The sequence below is a fragment of the Gymnodraco acuticeps genome, unplaced genomic scaffold (assembly GCF_902827175.1).
Source record: "Gymnodraco acuticeps unplaced genomic scaffold, fGymAcu1.1, whole genome shotgun sequence".
In the NCBI taxonomy this organism is placed as follows: Eukaryota; Metazoa; Chordata; class Actinopteri; order Perciformes; family Bathydraconidae; genus Gymnodraco; species Gymnodraco acuticeps.
In genome coordinates, this window is record NW_022991022.1 from 738,687 (window position 1) to 760,653 (window position 21,967).

Here is a 21,967-nt window from a genome sequence, read left to right on the forward strand (position 1 = left end):
GAGTCATTGAATGCTCATTTCAGTAGATTTAATCAAACAAAACATAAACATATTGGACATGGCCTCAAGACTGTAACCTCTTCACATACTGTTGAAATGGTCAATTACTAGCCATATCTTACACATTGCTGTTTTGAATCATTAATATGTGGATGACAGTTGAACTGGATGATGTAACATGTATGCCATCTGCTGGAAAGAAGACGTATCGCACTTTTGGGGTTGTTTAGACCAGTGGTTCTCAACTGGTGGGTCGCGGGTTTCGAGATGTGTGAGAGACAAAAAAATAGGAAAAAAAAGATTCCTTTTTTTTTGTTGGGAAAAAATTCAAACTTTTATTTTGAAGGCCCGACTTTCTAACGCTGTGCATGCAGTAGGTATGCATTGGACTGGAAGTACGGGAGACCATACACAGTTTTGTCACGTAGTGATCATCTTCTCAATAAAACATCTTTGCTGATGTTTTTTAGATTCTTCTGGCCAATCAGAATCAAGATTGTTGTCGGAAGTCCCCACAGAGAATAACTTTGCAGTATAACTATTCTTTATACATCCATGGGTACAACTTCAGATACAAATTAACACATAATGAAATATGACCCCTGGTTTGATGATTCACAGGTCACAGAACAATGGGGGCTATCTACCCTTACCCACAATTTAAAGTAATTCACACAGACTATCTCCTCTTTACTCTTCTCTCTGTGAGGAGCAGCAAGTTCAGCTTCAGAACAAAGTGAAAAACAAACAATGGCATAACATATTATTAATATGTCGGGTAGTAATACATCTATGTAGAGCGTACCAGAATGGGTAGTTTATATGTTAGTATTTCTAAAAATCTCCTGGGGGAGAATCCCCCCCAGACCCCCTTCTGGGGTTGGGTTTACAGCATGTGCCTTTTTATGTTATACAGTTCAGCTTTGATTCCATCTTCTCATTAAACCTTATTTAAAAGCATTATTTTGTTCTGTGAACGGATATATGCACTGTAATTCACTTTAATTAATATTGTATGCTGAAAAGCGTATATTACAGCACGATTTTTTGTTGAATAGATTTGAGTGGTTCAAAATGTTGGGTCATGATCTATTGACAAAGGAAAAAGTGGGTCCCGAGGCCTGACCAGTTGAGAACCACTGGTTTAGACAACAAAAACGGAATGAAGCTCTCATTTCAAAAACAATATTTGAGTACAGACACCGTCCTGCAGAGAGCACACTACCCAACAGCACGTTTTTGGTCTTGCATCACTTTACAAAACATTTGCATTAAGACACTAAGACTAGCTGGTCCCTTGTAGAGGTGAGTCCACCTTAAATGAGCAGTCGGTGATCAGCAGGTGAAAGGCAGGACACGGGAACTTGGTCCTGAGGAGATGTAACGATTATTAAACAAGAAATAGTCGAGTCAAGGGGTCAAAGAAAATGAAGATTTGTGATTATTAGAGAATCGGTTGCAGGTGGGTGAAATCAGGCTTAGGGAGTTACGCATTACATGTAACGGCATGAGGTCATCAGGATACAAAATAGACAAATGTATTCCCTGACAGTTACAGAAGCAGCTGACGACCAACACACTTATGTCTTTTGAAACTATTATGCCATTTAAATCTTTTCTCACAAACATTGCAGCTCTATTTTTCCTCTCCTGTGTGGACTCTCATGTGTGTCTTCAAACTATCACTCCGTGAAAAAGCTTTCTTACAGACAGAGCAGCTGTGTGCTTTCTCTCCTGTGTGGACTCTCATGTGTGTCTTCAAACTATCACTCCGTGAAAAAGCTTTCTTACAGACTGAGCAGCTGTGTGCTTTCTCTCCTGTGTGGACTCTCATGTGGTTCTTTAAACTATCACTCCGTGAAAAAGCTTTCTTACAGACAGAGCAGCTGTATGCTTTCCCTCCTGTGTGGACTCTCGTGTGTTCCTTTAAATCTCCACTCTGTGAAAAAGCTTTCTTACAGACTGAGCAGCTGTGTGCTTTCTCTCCTGTGTGGACTCTCATGTGTGTCTTTAAATTTGCACTCTGTGAAAAAGCTTTCTTACAGACTGAGCAGCTGTGTGCTTTCTCTCCTGTGTGGACTCTCATGTGTGTCTTTAAATTTGCACTCTGTGAAAACGCTTTCTTACAGACTGAGCAGCTGTGTGGTTTCTCTCCTGTGTGGACTCTCATGTGTGCCTTTAAATGTGCACTCTGTGAAAAAGCTTTCTTACATACTGAGCAGCTGAATGGTTTCTCTCCTGCATGGACTCTCCTGTGTTCCTTTAAATGTGCACTCCGTGAAAAAGCTTTCCTACAGACTGAGCGGCTGTTTGGTTTCTCTACTGTGTGGACTCTCTTGTGGTCCTTTAAATGCCCACTCTGTGAAAAAGCTTTCTTACAGACTGTGCAGCTGAATGGTTTATTTTCAGCACTAGGTTGTGGATCACTGACAGATTCCTGTCTATTTTTCAGTGAGTTTGAGCCTGATGCAGGTTCTCTGGCCTCCTTCCAATCAGCACTGTCTTCAGTGCCAGGTTCAGAAGAGTCTCCAGTGTCGTCCTCAGTCTTTGGTTGTAAACTGCTCTCTGGATCTGAGCTCCTGGCTGGTTCTGGTCCTCGACAGTCATCTCCATCAGCTTCTGTTTCCATGTGTTCAGTTTGTCTTTGATGAGGCTGAGAGGACTGAGGTTTCTCTTTATCATCTTCACTCTTCACAGGGTCAGGAGTGAAAGTGGACTTGGTGATCTCAGCCTCCTCCAGCTCCTGAAGCTGCTCTCCCTCCTGACTGATCCAGAGTTCCTCCTGTTCCTGCTTAATGTGTGGGGAAGGCACTGGGTCCTCCGGGTCCAGACTGGTGCTCCACTCCTGCTGGTCAGGGAGAAACTCTTCTTTAACCACCACCAGCAGCTGGAAATCTGCAGGAAACAGGAAACACACTGTCAGAATAAACTGTTAAGTGTTAGCATTTAAAAATCTAATCACCATTACAATGGGAGACATTTTGCAGCCCTAATTAATGCCTTTGTTTTTATATTTTCACATTATCTATCTTAGTCCCACCTATTGTGTATTTGTGTTGGCTCAATTCACCTTATGTAGGCCCGCCCCTTTCCACTTCCAGTTAAAAATGAAAACGTTTTTTCTTCTTCCGGCGTAGCACTAGCTGCAATGTAAACAATGAATTGTATTTGGGATCGTTCACATATACACTACGCCTGCAGTAGAGAATTACAATACTCTGTTACAAATACAAATCCTGCATTCAAACGTTATTCAAGTAAAAGTATGCAAGTATTAACCTGTTGAGCCCCGAGCCTGTTTTTCAGGTCTCAGGCTCGAAAATGACATTCCCAGAACAAATGACCATATATTCCCTTCTAAAAAGGGTTAAATTAATAATCTTTGTTCCCAAAGCAAGGTTACACCTGTGAGTTGGATGTGGAAGTGTCAGAATCAATAGATTTTTTCATTTTAAAGTAAATTCAGATTGAACACAGTAAAAACATTTTTTAATTATTGTGTCCATCCAAAAAAAATAAAATTACTTATAGTGAAAAATTGGGTGGATTTGACCTATCTCTGGCACCCCTTGCTCGATTTTGCTGAATGACATCTCTTTCTAACCGTCAGAGCCAATGGAATCGAGGGGAACTCCCACATACTCCTTATTTGGTAATGTGTGTGTGTGAGACTGACGCATAGCCAAAACCGGAAGCTGCGATAACACTGGTAGCTACCATTAGCAGCTAACTTTTACTCTCCGATTTTTACATACAAATGGAATTATGGATTATAAATTTAAAAAAATGATTCCACAGAAACATTATCAACCTATGGATTAACCGATTCAGCTGCGTTTTATCTCGTTTTAATGCCATTGAACAAGTCTTTTGATCAGATTGACAGCTAAGGTGAGACGATCTCCCGTAAAAGCTACGTAAAGGTACGTGTTGTGATGTCTGTGTTTACTTCCCCTGTCGCGAGTTTGGATCACTCAGTGATGATACTATACCTAAATAATCTGTGGAACCTCAGCTTAAATCGGATATCTTGTATGTGCGTTAGCATTTTTCGCTCAGGGGTCATTTAGATGCTTCTTTTGAGACTTGTGTTTTGTTTTGGTAAAAATGGTTTGTATCGTCAGTTAGCTGAGATTATTCCCATTAATCTGGTAGAACATATTTATAGGTTCTTAAATATTAAGATCCCCTGAGACACAGTGTAGTGAAACAAAAAAAAAAGTACCCGTCGAGGGGGACCTTGGGGCTTAACAGGTTAACAGAACATTTGACGGCACCTTCTTATGTAAAAGTAATGATGGTGCAGTAAAATGTTCCCTGTCGGTGTTTAATGTATGATGTTTCTTGATTATTTTGTATGTTGCATTTTACTGCTGTACATGTTCAAAGTTGCGCTTGTATAAATGATTATAGATGAGGGAACCTGCTAAATATGAAAATGTGTGTGTTTTATATACAGTACCAGTCAAAGTTTGGACACACCTTCTCATTCAATGGTTTTTGTTTATTTTAATATGTTTCTACTTTGTAGATGAATACTGAAGACATCAAAACTATGAAAGAACACATATGGAATTATCTAGTTAACAAAAAAGTGTTAAAAAAAAATCAAGAATATGATTTTTATTTTAGATTCTTCAAAGTAGCTCCCTTTTGCCTTGATGACAGCTTTGCACCCTCTTGGTTTCTCTCAGTCAGCTTCATGAGGTAGAAACCTGGAATGGTTTTCAATGAACACGTGTGCCTTGTCAAGAGTCAATGTGTGGAATGACTTGCCTTCTTAATGTGTTTGAGACCATCAGTTGTGTTGTGCAGAGGCAGAATTAGTGCACAGTGGAAAGCCCTATTTGACTGCTGTTTTAATCCATATTATAGCAAGAACGACTCAACCCAGTAAAGAGAAACGACCGTCCATCATCACTTTAAGAAATTAAGGTCAGTCGATCCGGAAAATGTCAAGAACTTTGAATGTATCCTCAAGTGCAGTCGCAAAAACCATTGAATGCTATGATGAGACTGGCTCTCATGAGGACCCCCCCGGGAAAGGAAGAGCAAGAGTTACCTCTGCTGCAGAGGATAAATACATCAGTTACCAGCCTCAGAAACCGCAAATTAAAAGCACCTCAGATTAGAGCCCACATATATGATCAAAGAGCTGAAGGAGCAGACAATCTTAAAGGTCCCATGACATCAGGGCTGTGCAATTTAATCGATCCTGCGATATATATCGATATTTAGGTTTCCGAGAAAGTATCGATACATTAAGTCTGATAACTGTGTTCGTTATTCTCGTGTCCAGGAGAGAAGCTTTAAAAAGGAGACTAATTGAGTCTCTGAGAAGGTTCAAATGTATACTTTAATTAATAAAAAGTGCGGTAATGTTACAAGCAGAAGATGGTTCAGTCAGAAAAACAGCTGTGTTCTGGCTCTCTTGAGAGAAGGGAAGAGAGCGAACTCCATCTTTCCAGCTGTTAAATATCCTCTGCTGGCTCCTCCCTGTGGGCCGGTTGGCGCTGCTGGGGGCCGGCCCTCCACGTCTCCAATGTTCGTTGTTGCGCATTAGAGGATTCAGACATTGTACATTAAATATATAACTAAACACGCCTTTTCTCCTCCTTATCTCTTTCATGACTTTTCATTTAATACATTTTAAACGCTGTAATCAATACTCCAAAAATACCTCACGGCTGGTATCATTTCCGGATGTTGTCTCATGCTACCCACGTCTGTAAACAAACGTATTCAAATAAACTACCTTCATTTAATATTCAGCAATAGTAATATCTCGATGTCTATAGTTGTAGTGTTGAAATCAGTAGGTTTCGGTGTGCAACACTCCGTGTCATATCGCTACTAAATTCACCTCTATAGTAAATGGTATATTAGCCACATGCTAAATGCTAACCGGAGATGAAGGATTTTCAGAATAAAAGCTTAACAACTGGTTGTGCACAAGAACTTCTGGTTTTTCAGTATAAAACAGCCTTTAAACTGACGGTATGTTTAAGGTACTTTATGCCATCAAAACATTGATTTTAATTTCTAACAAGTCCCATTCAAATCCCCCGTGTTCCGCTGAACCTTTTAATTCTCCATTGTCCATTGTGATACTGCACTTTATGTACTTACGTTTCAAAGGCTTGTAAGCTACAGTTTGCACTGTTTCAATAAATGAAACACATTTTCTCACCACATCTTTTGATTCATTTTGACCAGCATTTGCAAGCTGTCGACTCTCTGTCAGAGCCATATATTGTATAATTGATGCTTTCAGTTTTCAGTTGAATTAATTCAATCCAAGTCAATGGAACACTCACAAGATGTCACCAAAATCACACTGTCCCTTTAAAATCTTTCAGAAAATGATATAAGTGTATTGAATTATATCGAATCGTATCGTTGGCTGAATATCGTGATATATATCGTATTGTGAGCTGAATATCGTGTATCGTATCGTGAGATTAGTGTATCGCTACAGCCCTACATGACATGGCCATTTCTACTGATCATAATTCCATTGTTGAGGTCTACTAGAATAGATTTACATTGTTCAATGTTCCAAAACTACATTGGTTTTCTCACAAAGCATCTCTGTATAGTATGTGTATTCACTCTCTGTCCTACACGACTCAGATAAGGAAATATATGATACATTATGATGTGATATGCTGCGGACTGTATTGTTACTTTGATCCGGTTACTTATGTTGTGGCAGATATTTAATTAAGCTTTCTAAACGCTAATGTTATATTAGTCAGATTGCTTTGAAGATGGGAGGTGATATTCTATTAATGTTCACATTCACACAGTCAGTTGATTTGCCGTCTTTCCTGCAACGGCAGTTGTTCTGTATTTCCTTTCTCCTGTAATATGACTTGATCGCTTTAAACTCTGCACACTGAGCTCTGATTGGTCAGCAGGTAGTACTTTCACTGAGTTGAGCTCTTCGCCTGTAACCTAACCTGCTCCGGGGCAGGTTAGCCGCACAGCATAAGTTACCATGGAGATCTAGCTTGCTAAAAAAGAGAACCAGCGTCGTAGGACCGGAAACACAGAGTTTTCCCTGAAGTTAGCTCGCTAAGCGAAAATCCTGCTTCGTAGTACAGGCCTCTGGTGGTCCAGTTTTCGCGGCTTTATTTTGTTTCCCATAGGGTATTTATTTGATTTCTGGTTAGGGCAGGGAAACTCTGGGTCCTACGGCCCGTGGTGTGGCTGGCTCGGGTTACCTCCTTCTGTTTGTTTCTTTTGGCCAGTCCTCCAGACCTCTTTTCGTTTGCCGGATTGCTTGTGTGAGTAAACGGCTGTACTTCAATAAATGATCGTAATCAAGTGGTTTTTGCGTGTATTATTTTATGTTGCGGGTCTCCCCACAAACCACTACCACGGAATAGAGGGCGGGTCGTAACAATAGACATGTATTTTCTGTGTTAGAGTTTTACTCTCTACTGGGTGTACTTTGAGGGTTTATGACTCTGCAGACCGTTTGCAGAAAAAGCTACATAACACACAAGGGGACGGGTAATAACAGGAAAAGCATGACATGGGACCTTTAACATGCACTGTTCAGAGGAGACAGCGTGAATTAGGCCTTCATGGTCCAATTGCTGCAAAGATCCACTACTGAGGATGAACAACAAGAAGAGGAGAATTGTTTGGGCCAAGAAACACAAGGATTGGACATTAGACCAGTGGAAATCTGTACTTTGGTCTGATCGGTCCAAATTCGAGATTTTTGGTTCCAACCTCCGAGTCTTTGTGAGACGCACAGAAGGTGAGCGGATGGTTTCTGAATGAGTGGTTTCCACTGTGAAGCATGGAAGTGAGATGGTGGTGGGGGGGGGGGGGCGTCTGCTGGTGTCACTGTTGGTGATTTATTCAGAATTCAAGGCAACCTTAACCAGCATGGCTACCACAGCTTTCTGCGGTAGCCAGCAAAATATAAATCATATTCTGGATGTTTTAACACTTTTTTGTTTACTAGATAATTCCATATGTGTTCTTTTATAGTTGTGATGTCTTCAGTATAAATCTACAAAGTAGAACCAATTTAAATAAATACAAAATTTTGAATGAGAAGATGTGTCCAAACTTTTGACTGCGTCTAATACTAGTGTATATCTCTCTCAAAATATATATTCTGTGTGTGTGTATATATATATATATAGAATATATTATAAATACATGTTGGCAATAATTGATTGATGAGATGTTACATTAATTTATATTAACGTTTTAATTACTTAATGACCTTTGTACTAGTTCCCCTATTCTTTAACAAGTAACATTTTAGATGTGTTTAATTTATTATTGAACATATTTATTCATTGATTTATTTATGAATTATCCTCGCGCAATTTGAATTAATCCAAAGTATTTATTTGTATTTGCTTTTTCACATTTAAAAATAAAAGGTGAATAAAGAAGCACATTAAAACTAAATTATCAAATGATGTCACAGTTAACCAACTAGTGCCTACATGTATGGGTAATATTTAAATCAGTAAATTAAATGGCATATTATTCAATGTATGGATTTTTATAAATATATTTATTTTTGGTAGGTTAGCTCTTCCGTAATACATTTTAATTATCATAATAAAGTACATGTGTCTAATAATACTTACATACAGTACTTTAACTTGTAAATCCAATCAAAGTTTATTTATAAAGCACATTTAAAAGCGATTTTTGGTCGGGCCAAAGTGCTGTACATGTAATAAATACTACAATCACATAAAAACACATTACTACAATCACAATAAAAGACAATAAATTACAACAGATATATAAAAAACACAGGGAAAAGTCAGGAGTCGTGCTCCGCTCTGACTAAAAGGCCAGGGAGAAGAAGTGTGTTTTAAGAGTAGATTTAAAAACCCCTAGGGTCTGGGCCGACCTCACGTGGAGGGGCAGAGTGTTCCAGAGCCTAGGGCCAGCTGCTGCGAAGGCTCGGTGCCCTCGGGTTTTGAGCCTGGTCTTGGGCACTACCAGCAGCTCTGGCTGGGGTGTAGCGCTGGAGGAGTTCAGCTATATAGGCCGGAGCCAGCCCATTTAGGGCTTTAAAAACAATAATGGAGTATTTTCAGTGTGGTGTTTGTACTTTTACTTCAGGATCTACTACCTGCAGCAAGTGATGATAAAGGGTCTAAAGTGTTATTAATGTGATAATAAAGTGCTACTGAAGAGTGTAAAGTGTTAATTAAGGGTAAAGGGAACAGACCTGCTCTGTGTATCCGAAGTTGAGGCTGTAAAACAGCGTCCAGAAGTTTCTGGAGTCTCTTGTTTTCCTCTTTGGAAAGAGACAGCTCCTCCTCGTACTCGGCTATCGTTTTTTCAAACAAAGCAAATATCTCTTCAGCAGCAGCAGTGAATCGCTGCTTCTTCAACGACAGCAGCATTTGGACTTTACTCATGTTTACTAGATCACCTTTTCCTGCAAGCTCCGTTAAACACACCGTTTCTCTCTCCATCAAACTCTCAATCTGACTGGCGTTGCTAACGTGTTTCCAGCTAGCATGCTAAGCTAGGTCCTATAGTCCGAGGTAAACGCTCCAGAAAAAAGAGCACACAGTCCATTCAGAGGTTTATCCAAACACACAGATGATGGATCAGTAGTGCTGGAGCTCACACACACTTTCTCAGGAACAAAGAGAGAGAGAGAGAACCGTAGCGACGAGACAACGTTACCGAATAAAATGTGGGACGAACAACTGCTGGTGATATCTTCTTCTTCTTCTCTTGTTGTTGGCGGATTGCAAACAACTTAAAAAGGTGCCTACCGCCACCTACTGTACATGAGTATGAATCATCACATCATTCCAACTCTTTAACCTATGATATAGACAAAATTAAATTAAAAATAAATCAATCAATAAAACCATGAAATAAATAAAACAAAAGTACAAATCTATGTTCTTTCCTGACCTAATGTTAAATAATTGTTCCTACCCCAGTTTCACTGAATAATTTAAACAGTGCCTTTCTGGTAGCTCTTACTCCCTCTCCTTTTGTTCCCAAAACACCAACCACACTCCATTCCCTCTCTGCCTCTAAAACGTTAGCCTTTAATTGTTCTCTTTCCGCTTTATAGATGTCACAATGTAACAAGATATGTTCTACATCTTCTTTTACTGCACAGTTCCCACACTTGTTACTGTCACTTTCCCCCATGATATACAGCGTACTATTCAAAGCCGTGTGATTTATTCTGAGTCTAGCCATCATGATTTCCTCCCTTCTGTTTCTTTCTTTATGAATATTAATTGTAATTGTACTTTGTACTTTGTGATAGTCCTTGCCTTTCTGGTCTTTCTCCACCTTTTCTGCCAGATCTCCATCCCTTTTTCTTAATGACTGCTTTTCCTTCTCCAACTGGTAATGTTATTTCCTTTTGTTGTGCACATTTTGCTCATTTATCAGCACACTCGTTCCCTTTCACCCCCTCATGTGCAGGCACCCAGCAGAACTGCACATCTATACCGCCTCTGTGCAGTCTTAACAGGCTATGATTCAGTTCTATGAGAATGTCTTCTCTGGCAGTTGTTGTTGATTGTATGCTTTGTAATATGGAAAATGAATCTGTACATATAACCACCCTATCTGGTCTGACCTCTTCAACCCACTGCAATCCTATTATTACAGCAAGCATTTCTGCTGTATACACTGATAATTGATCAGACGCTCTTTTTAAAATAGATATAAAGTCTGGGATGTATATGCCAACGCCAACACACTCTTCCTTGTTCTTAGAACCATCTGTATAAATGTGTAGGTAATTGTAGTACTTTTCGTTCAGATACATACTTGTTTTAATTCCCACTTCATTTATTTGCCACTCTTTTTTCCTTTCTACAATACTCATATCTATTTTAGCTTCTGGGGAAAGCCATGGGGGAACACTGCTGAATGGGGTTGCTTTGGCAAACGTGATATTCTCCACTCCATATGCCCTCGTTCTCTCCTTACTCGTCCAGCCAAACCCACGTCCCTGGAATTTTGCATATTCCCAGCAATCCTGTAATATTCTATTTGAAATATTTTCTTCTCCACTTCCTTGTAGTCTGACCCAGTATGACAGAGCAAGTTTCTCTCTTCTGATCTCCAGAGGTGTCTCTCCTGCTTCTATCAGAACTGCATTGATAGGGGATGACTTTATCGCTCCAATACACAGCCGCAATGCTTTATATTGTATTCTATCAATTTTTTTAAAAGCGATGTTTTTGCTGCTGCTCCATACACTATACAACCATAGTCTATTGTGGACCTCATAATTGATCTGTAAATGTCTATTAATGCTTGTTTGTCTGCACCCCAGTTGCATCCAGCTACAGCTCGCAATAAATGTAATACTTTTTAGCATTTTGTTTCCACTTGATTAATATGCATTTTCCATGTATATTTGCTATCAAACCACAGTCCTAGGTATTTGAACTCATTCACCTTTGTCATTGGTCGATCATATAGTGTTAGCTGTTGGCCATCAATCTTGCGTTTGTTTGTAAATACCATGTAGCATGCATGACTTGCTTTCTGACATTTTGAATCCCCAGTTATATGACCACCTCTCCACTTTTTTAATCGCTCTAGCTATATTCTCCATTACCTATGGGGCATGTCTTCCCCTCATCCAAACAGCCCCATCATCTGCGTATAGAGCCGATTGGATGCATGTGTCTAAGCATGTAAATATCTCATTAATCATGATGTTAAATAATATTGGACTGACTGCACTCCCTTGGGGAATACCATTTTCTATTTCAAAATAATTGGAAATATCTGCTCCAACCTTTACTCTAAATGTCCTGTCAGTTAAAAAGGCCCTACCCAATTGTACATTCTCCCTCCAATACCCATTCTACTCAATTTGATCAGTAACCCATCCCTCCACATAGAGTCATACACCTTTTCAATGTCAAAGTACACTATTGCCATTATCTCTTTCATTTTCAATGTTTTTTCCACATCGTTACTCACTCTTACTAATGCATCTATTGTGGACCGCCCTTTACGAAATCCGCTCTGAAAACTACTCAGCAGCCCTTTCTGTTCCAGTACATGTGAGAGCCTACGGACGATGATCTTTTCCATCCATTTACATAGGTGTGATGTAAGAGCTATTGGTCTATAGTTACTAGGGTTAGCTGTACTGTATCTTTCCCTGGCTTATTGAATGGTAGCACGATTGCTGTTTTCCACACACTTGGCATATCTCCTTCTCTCCAGATTTTATTGAAAAGACTCAGCACCATTTTCATAGTTTCCATAGGTAACTTTCTAAACATAGCATAACATAGCTGGTCTTGTCCTGGGACTGTATATCCTGTACCTTGCAAGGATATGTTGAGTTCTGACATTGTAAATTCTACATCCAGAGCTGACCTATTATCCTGTCTCTTCTCCTTCACGTTTTCATTCTCTGCTAGTAACTGCTGTTTTTGCTGCCTATGAATATCACTGAGATGCTCCCCACTATGTACTGCTGCAAGTGTCCTTCCTAACATATCTGCCTTCTCTTTATCTGTCACTGCCAGCCTCTCCCCATCAACCAAAGCTGGAATTTTAATGGATTTCCTTTTCCCACTCATCCGCTTTAACATGGACCAGACATCACCTAATGTTACTCCTCTGCCAATGGTAGAACACAATTCTCTCCATGTTCTTTTTTTTGTATATTTTATTGTCCTTCGAGCAGCTGCCCTTTTCCTTTGAAACTCTAGAACATTATTTTGTGTCATGTTTTTCTTTAATTCTCTAAATGCATTATTTCGCTCTTTAATAGCCCTGCTGCATTCCTCATTCCACCATGGCACCACTTTCTTCCTACCCTTGGTTGTTGTTTTGGGTATACCGTTCTCTGCTGCATTTAGTATATGTTGCGTTATTTGGCTTGTAATGACCTCTATGCTTCCCTCTGATGTTAGCAGGTGTACCGACTCCTCACACCATATCCTACATTTCCCCCAATCAGCTTTAGCAAAGCACCACCTGGTTATTACACCTCCTTCCTGCATATATACATTAGTATTCATTTTAGTAAGCAAACAAATGACATCAGTTATGACATCACTTACCTGTCATAACTTATCTGGGATTTGTAGTCTTTCTAGTTGCGTATTTTTCAGTCTTATATTTCAACAGTTTTACGACAAACTGTGACTTTTTTGACATGGAAATGATTGTTTAAGATTGACAAACATCATATGTGTAATTCATAGCACAATTTAAACGGGATCGAAAGATACGTTTTCTCTCCATCGACTTCAATACATCATTTTCCCGAAATAAGGTCCCATGGGTCGGAAGTAGATGGGCGGGACTTTGCCTCTCTCTAACGGTGATCACGGAGAAACTCATCTCCTCATTGGCTGTGATGTTATATCATGTGACTGTGATGTAGTTCCTTTATAGCCTAACGCTAGCTTTTCACTTGTGTGAAAGAACAGGTATTGGATGTTCACAACTCAAAGAAACATTATAAATACCATAGGTGTAATCGTTATTAGACATTTTAATGAGGAAATGTTACATATTATATATTTTAAATAAATAAACCCACCACTGGGAAAGTTGAGGAATATAAATGTCTCTGTGAACATCACATTGAACTTTTGTGTAACTTATTAGCATTTTTTTAAGAGATCTCTGTTTCTCTGTGATTGTTGGTTATATAACAAGAGCATTTTCCCTGTTTATCTTCCAGATCCATGAGGGAATATTGTTAACCATCAGGCAGTAAATGCAGCCCCGTAATCCTGCATTTGGTTCCTTTCCTTCAGTTTCTGTCCCTCAAATCATTGGAAACAGTCAGAAAAACGGCTACGGAGAACACGAAGAACCGTTTTAAATGATGACTTTTTTGCTTTAATCACCCCGACTGAATTAATCACACGTGATTATTTTTCACTCATGTTCCCGGTAATACCTTCCACTCTGTTATTGCTTAACTTTTATTCATAACAATAGTCTAAATAAACTGCAGTGAGTAACATTTCCATGAAGATATTCAGAAAATCAATACGAAGAAGTACATGATGAGGTTTTTCAGTGTCTGACAGGCTGTTGTAGACAAAGTATGCTGCAATAGCACTGAATGTTATTATTGTTATTCTCTCATGTTTTTAATGTATCTAGTTTTACATGAATCGTTGGTTGTTTTTTGTAGTGCACATTTTGCTGGTTGTGTTTGCTGACACCTGACTATATGGAAGGAGACAACATGAAGCTTTCACTGAGGGGACTAACAACAACAAATACCCAACACCTTGGCAGAGATAATACATTTACAATTGTGAATAATGTTTGATATCCTGATGGTAAACCCTTCTTACCCATGTTCGTTTCTTTGATCGGTTGAAACACAGGTTCTTCCTCTCTCTCTGCATCTTCCTACCACAGGATAAAAAGTTGTAATTGATAGTCATGACCACGTTGGATAGACTGGATGCTATTCTGGAGCTGAGATTTATTCATAAATAAATATCTTTGATACTCGGTTAAATTCTTGCATTGTATTCTTTAAATGTAATTTATTATTATAATGTGTTGTCGACTAAAATGTATTATTCTGTATTTACCTTCCACCATCTGGCCATTTTGTTAAATGTATTTATATAAAGAGGCGTGTGGTGCAGTGGACTACTGCGTTGGTGTTTGGATCAGGGTTCAAAACAGGTTCAAACCCCACTACAGTCAGTATGTCGTTATGTCCCTGAGACACTTCACCCCAAATGGCTCCTTAGGGGATTGTCCACAGTATTGAGTATGACAGTCCCTTTGGATAAAAGAGTCTAACAAGTAACCTGTAATGTAATATCAAAAATTATTGTTTTATTTTATTCCCTTATCTTATTTAATCATTTATTTTTGTATTTTTATATATTATGTCATTTTCAAACCTCCATGGGTAAGCAGCCCATACTATAGTGAGCACATAATTGACTTACATTTTACCAGTAGACTCTCTCCATTCATCACCTAAATATATATATCACAAAACATGGTTGCACAGGGAAACACCCATAGTGCTGATAATACATTTAACGATGTAATATAATATTATAATGCATTGTAGACTAAAATGTGTTATTCTGTTTTGTTAAACACCAACACCTATGGGCTGAGAAACTGTAAAACTAAAATGATTGTATGATAAGTTGGTATCAAACCCATCTGAGGTGCAACTTTTGCAATAAAGAGGGCTCGTCCGGGATTTGAACCCGGGACCTCTCGCACCCTAAGCGAGAATCATACCCCTAGACCAACGAACCATGGAAAGAGTAGATAGCCATCAGATTATCTCTGAACTTTACATGCCACGTTGCATGACTTCTGCTGCTCCCCTTTAACCTTCAAATGTAGATTTCCTGGTAATTCAGCGCCCTCTAGAGGCGCTTTGTTGACCTGCAGATACAAACTGATGCAACCCTGCAGAAGTGACCTCTATTAAATCATCTTTATCTCACCAGGGCCACAGGAATGTTATGGAGGAAAGAAATTGACACAGGTATAAATAAATGCATGAATAAATATATATATATTAAATTCAGGAATAAATGTATAAATAGGGAAATAAATAATGAAAGACTAAATAAAAAAAATGCCTAAATAATAAATAAAATGAATACTTAAATAAATACATAAAGGAAGTGAAACTCACATTTTAAATATATTAAATCAATATATTATTTAATTACTTATTACTTACTTCTCTTTTTAACCTCTCCCTTAGCACAAATACAATTCCAAAAGTATGGAAGTCTGCTTATGTCTTGCCTTTACTGAAAGGAGGGGAGGCAACTATTTAAAATAACTATAGGCCAATCTCGAAATTGTCAGTTCTGGCTAAAGTGCTTGAACGACTAGTGAGTGAGCAAGTAAAGGACTTTTTATGTATAAATGATATCCTGTCGAAACATCAGTCGGGCTTCAGGAAAAAACATAGCACCATCACTGCCACAATGAAAGTTGTAAATGACATCACTAGTTTTTTAGATAATAAGCAGAGTTGTGCAGCTCTGTTTATTGATCTCTCTAAAGCGTTTGACACCGTTGATCATCGCATTTTAAAACAGAGGCTACTCAGCATTGGCTTGTCCAGCCTTGCAGTGGGGTGGTTTGTGAACTACCTCTCTGAAAGGTCCCAATGTGTACACTTTGATGGGCTGTCTTCTGAGTGGTTGAGCATTTCTAATGGTGTACCTCAGGGTTCTGTTCTAGGTCCACTTTTATTCTCCATTTATATTAATAGCTTGGGTGATAATGTGGAGGAAGCGACCTTACATTTTTATGCGGATGATACTGTGATGTATTGTGCAGGTACCTCAGTTAAGGAGGCTGTTGTTAAATTACAGACTGTTTTTAACACTGTTCAGACTCAGCTCTCAGCGCTTAAGCTTCTTTTAAATGTGGATAAAACCAAGTTAATGCTCTTTTCAAAAGCTAAAAAGTCACCAGAGCCTGTTTTAGATATTGTAACCATGCAAGGAAAAAAACTTGAAGTGGTAACCTCTTACAAATACCTTGGTATCTGGCTTGATGACTGTCTTTCTTTTAAACTGCATGTAAATAACCTGCTTAAAAAACTGAGGGTTAGGCTAGGTTTTTTTTATAGAAACAAGTCTTGTTTCTCTCTTGAGGCCAGGAAAAGGCTAGTCACTGTGACCTTTTTACCTGTGCTGGACTATGGTGATCTATTTTATATGAATGCGCCAGCCAATTACCTCACCAAGATAGATGCCGCCTATCATAGTGCACTAAGGTTTGTGACAGACTGTAAGACTTTGACTCATCATTGTACCCTGTATACAAGGGCAGGGTTGCTTTCACTTACTGTACGGCGGCTAAATCACTGGTATCTTTTTATTTATAAAGCAATGTTAGGGAAACTTCCATCTTACATCTGTTCCCTGATCTCACAGCGTATTGTAAATGGCTACTGTCTGAGATCTAAAGCTGTGGTTGTATTACATGTGCCAACTGCTAGGACTGTATTAGGAAATACAGCTTTTAGATGCGCAGCGCCGCTAGCATGGAACAGTCTACAAAAGGAATGGAAGCTAAGCAGTTTGATTCCATTTCATGTTTTTAAAGCTAGGATAGACGCTATACAATCAGAAAATATTGGTTACTGTAAATGCTACTAGTATACAAACTGTAGTATCATATAATGTCCTTTGTTTTCTGTCATGTTTGTATTAATGTTTGGAACTAATTGAAGCAGGTCACCATTGTAAAAGAGGTCTATGATCTCAATGGGTTTTATCTGTATAAATAAAGGTTTTGAATTGAATTGAATATATTCTTACTTTTAATTATCATCTTGATTTTTGTATAATTAATTTAATCATTACCATATATTTAATATTTTCCTTTCACCATTTTCTATGTATTTATACTTCCCCCCCCCATCCAGACCCCCATGGTAAACACATTTTACATCTTTTACAGAGAAAATGAACTTAAATTGTACCAAATAACCTTTAGACTTTCTCTCTTCCTCATAATATCACAAAATAATTTTGCACAAGGAAACTCCTGAGCTGAAAGAATGGTGAAAATGATATTAACAACATTAAATGCATCGGTGACAATCTAGAGCTTCCATTTGATTTAGAAATAACTATTTTAGATACTTGGCTCAGTAGTCATAACATGTAATACAATTCAATCTAATGTGACTTTTGCAAATGAGCAATTCTGTATTAATAATATTCCAACGTCCGAAGAGAGAACCAAGATGTAAAATATGATTAAATGGATATCAATAAACAGGGCCGGTTCTAGCCAATTAGCTGCCCGAGGCGAGATTTTAGCTGGTTTACTGTCCTATAGTAAACATTGAAATGATTTCAAACCTGTTTATCCCAATAATTATAAAGGAGTGCCTTGGAAATATTTGTTTACATAAATTGTGAACAAAACGTTTGAGACCCACTGAGATAACTTAGACTAAAGGGAACTATCTAAACACTCAGAGTCCTTTACCTCACTGAGCCTCTCAGCCTCCACCCTTGTTGTAGAAACATCTTCTTCTTATATCCGTTAGCGCAGCTAACACCAGATGCTAATAACAACAGCGCCGGTACCGGTGCGTCCTCTCTCTCTCCCTCGCTCGCTCCCACGCTAACTTGCACTTTGGCTATGAGCTGCGGGCGCCAGATAAGCCAACATCCCCCACTTTCATCACTTGCAGCGCCCATCGTACAGCACAAATGAAAAGTGTAACCGGGATGAAATGGGTGTTACATTTATTTAATTATGAATGTTGTTACATGAAGGCTGAAAATGAGGATGAGCACCAATGGTCAAAAAGGTTTTTTCCCTCCCAGAGCTGCCAGCGCAGCGCCCCCCCCCCCCCAGATCTGGCGCCTATGCCAAAAACCAGCCCTGTCAGGAGTTACCCATATATATATATATATTTATGTAGAATTGTTGAGATTTTAATTGCCATATCTACACTGTAGCTATAAGACAATAACGCCTCTTGAACCCTCAAGTATCTAAAGCAGGGGTGTCCGAACTACGGCCCGGGGGCCATTTTGAATCGGCCCTCAAGAAATTCAGAAAGTATAATGCAGCACGGCCCACAGATTAAACTTGTGCTTGTCTTGTGTTGTACTTCTTAAAAATAGATGAAAACATATATCACTCAGTAGTATTCATGTTTTAAGAAGCCCACTTTTCAAACAAATTCATTCAATTCAAGTTGAAAAATGTTTCTATCAAATCTAAGTTGATAAGAAAAAAGCCCAATAACTTATTTTCATAACATGCTTGAAATAAACCCTTAATATTTCCTCTTATGATAATAAAGGGCTTCTGTTTTAAGGAATGAGCTGCTAACAAGATAAATGAAACCCTCTGGAGAGCTGGGATGTAGGCTGTTTGTTTTCTTAAAGTATTTTCAAGTATTAAAGGTAGGGTAGGTAAGTTTGAGAAACCGGCTCGAGATACACTTTTTGTTATATTCCATGGAATGCTCTTAACATCCCGATAGCAATGAATATCTTAAGTGCTTTGACTAAAAATCCATAAAAAAATGTCATCTGTGGAAGCCGTGGTGCTGTAAAAAGCACGACCAATCATCTGAGCCGGCCCGGCTAAAAATAACTGGATGGCCTACCTGCCTGTCAGCCTTCCATCTGTGCACAAACTTATCTCGTGTCCTCATTGGTCATGTGCGCGTTCGTGTGTGTTGGAGGAGGGGCTCTATAAGGAAGTGGCAGATTTTCTCCGGTGGTGTATTTTGAAATTCTAGCGATCTCGAGCCGGTTTCTCAAACTTACCTACCCTACCTTTAAGCATAATTGACCTACATTTGATTTATTTTGCTGACTTATAACTGAACTTATGAGGCATTATACCTCTCCTCGAGTGAGGGGCCCAGCTCTTCCTATATTTGTTTCTGTATTTGGCCCTCGGTGAAAATGTTTTGGACACCCTTGATCTAAGGAATAACTGCTTCTGTCAGACCCTTAGGGACATAAGGAGGGCTCGTCCGGGATTTGAACCCGGGACCTCTCGCACCCAAAGCGAGAATCATACCCCTAGACCAACGAGCCATGAAAATCTTAACCATTAGTTATTTAGTCTACTTAAAATGCCACGTCGCATTACTGCTCCCCCTTTAAACTTGACATGAGAAATTCTGTATTAATAATATTCCAACGCCGAAGAGAGAACCAAGATGTAAGATATGATTAAATGGATATCAGTAAGTATGAGTTACCCATATATATATATTTATGTAGCATTGTTGAGATTTTCATTGCAATATCTACACTGTAGCTATAAGACAATAACGCCTCTTGAACCCTCGAGTATCTAAACCAGGGGTGTCCAAACTAGGGCTCGGGGCCATTTTGAATCGGCCCTCAGCAAATTCAAAAAGTATAATGCAGCACGGCCCACAGATGAAACTTGTGCTAGTCTTGTATTGTACTTCTTAACCGTTATGTTGTGTTCGGGTTCTCCCGTGACCCGTTTCAAGTTAAAATTATATAATAACTACGCTCTAGTTTTTTTTATCGGAACAAGGCTTCATGATATCCTCCAGAACAGCTATATAAATACTACAATACTGATTTTGACAATTCTAGCCAAGTCTGAAGGTCTCTAAAAAATGTGGTGTTCGGTTCGGGAAGACCCAGCAGAATTGTTTTGGGTAACTCAAGGTCAAATTTGGCCCAATCAAGATTCATCTTTGACTTTAGATAAAGCCCAGCCCCAGCCCCTTCATACACTGTACACAGCAAATTCTGTAATGTGAAATAGTGTTAATGTTTCAGTGTCAATTATTTCGAGTTGATAAGTGTTGATTTGGGTGTTCTTTTAGACTTGCAGTGCTGACAAATCTCTAAGGCCGGTGTTATTTAAGGGAGTTGATTGCATGCACTCTAGTTGGAGTTAATTACACTTCCGGTTTTAGTGCGCCTTTTTTCTTTATCTCATGGCGGAGAACAACCTGTGTCTGGAAGGGGAGCCTACATTATTTCAAAAAGGTGTTACGACCCTGGGTCGTTATGTTGTTTGTGTGCAGGTATTTTCTTCCTCCTCCTGTGTCTGTGGCTGCGTATGAGTGAACAGGTGGTGCCCGGTAGCTGATTGGAGGCCCTCGACAGTCTGATTGGTCCACCTGGGGAGACGGGAGGGTCTTTAACTGCTGCCGTGCAGTTCCTCGGCCGCTCTCACTGACTCTACTTTCTCCTACTCCCAACGCAGCGCTTTTTGATATTTTGTTCGATGGTGCTTTGAGCACACCTTGGTATCGTTTTGTCCTTCTCCTCTGGCTGCGGGCCTGTGTCACTTTACCTGTCTTTGCAAGACAGATTTACGTTCTCAGGAGTGCAAACCCTTTTGTTTTCTTTTCCCTTTTGGATTGATCGTTTTCTCCCGTTTAAGTTAGTGTATAGGTAAGAAGCCTATATATTTATTTTCTCGGTTAGGTAAGATTTTGAGTTGTAAGGTTTGTTTATTTTTTGTTGGTTTTGCTACTCCTGTTCGTGTATATTTTTGGTAAATAAATGTACCAAACGCTTTCTCTGACTCGGTGTGCTACGCCTAGGTAAATAATGCCCCTAGACCTGGGCGTAACAAAGGTAAGGACCACGTATATTCAATAATTTATGCTGATCATTTTGTGACTCAAAAGTGTCAAGGCTGGTGTGGAGGCTTTGCTGGTATGACTCTCACTAGTATTACATTGCGCAAGGTCATGTGTATTTTCCATGCAGCCATGACCATAAGCGGGAAATCAGGTGGAGATGAGTTGCAGCGGTGTTAGCCAAAACGTTCCAAAAACGCCATTGAGTTCAGTCAGCGCGAGTGACTAAAGATAGGTAGCTACTGATGTTGGAACGGTTATTATCATTTTCAATAATATTCGTTTTACGTTGTCTTCTCTGGTTCTTACCACTCATGGTCTAGCTGCTAGTTAGCTCTATGCTAATGCTAGCTTTATGCTAAAGTGGCATATAATGGAAATACTCGAGTAAAGTACAAGTACCACAATAACTCAAATCCAAAGTGACGGACAGCCAGAGACGCGTCACTTTCACATTAAAGAACAAAGACTTCACTTTTGTCTTCCTGTTATCCTAAAGTTTACTTTACACCTTTAATCCTTGGGGGTCTTTTTGATTAACGAACGAACTAGCGGCAGAGGAATAATTATATATTAAAAGACAGCAGCATCATAAGAGGGCAACCATGTGACAGAGTGTGTCACTTTGCTGAATGACCAGCTATCCAGGCCAGACTCTAAAGACTTTCCATGAGGTAAATGCTGCTGCTGGAGTACTGACTGGAAGTATTGCTGATATCATGTCTAATATCCTCTTAAAATACTCTGTCCAACAATATCAGTCTCAGGAAGAAATGTTTTTTAACGCTTATTAAAAGAGAAACATGCATTCTTGTACTCAGGAAGGGACATTGACAGATGATTACTGGAAAAGTAGACAGTAAGTAC

The 21,967-nt window shown here is 39.1% G+C and overlaps 1 protein-coding gene and 2 non-coding genes across 3 annotated transcripts in view; all 3 read right to left on the bottom strand.

The window, feature by feature from the left end:
• Positions 1-11: 11 nt before the first annotated feature.
• Positions 12-21,967, bottom strand: part of LOC117559514 (zinc finger protein 79-like) — a 27,970-nt gene continuing 6,014 nt past the window's right edge. Inside the window, exons 2-3 of the mRNA XM_034236306.1 lie at positions 9,221-9,350; positions 12-2,895 (exon numbers count right to left, since the gene is read on the bottom strand). Of these exons, the coding sequence (XP_034092197.1) occupies positions 1,637-2,895; positions 9,221-9,350 (1,389 nt within the window). The 3' untranslated portion in view covers positions 12-1,636. The remainder of the gene's footprint in view (positions 2,896-9,220; positions 9,351-21,967) is intronic.
• On the bottom strand, positions 15,195-15,266 carry trnap-agg. The gene has a single exon. It is a non-coding gene; the product is annotated as a tRNA-Pro (tRNA).
• On the bottom strand, positions 19,488-19,559 carry trnap-ugg. Its single transcript has one exon. It is a non-coding gene; the product is annotated as a tRNA-Pro (tRNA).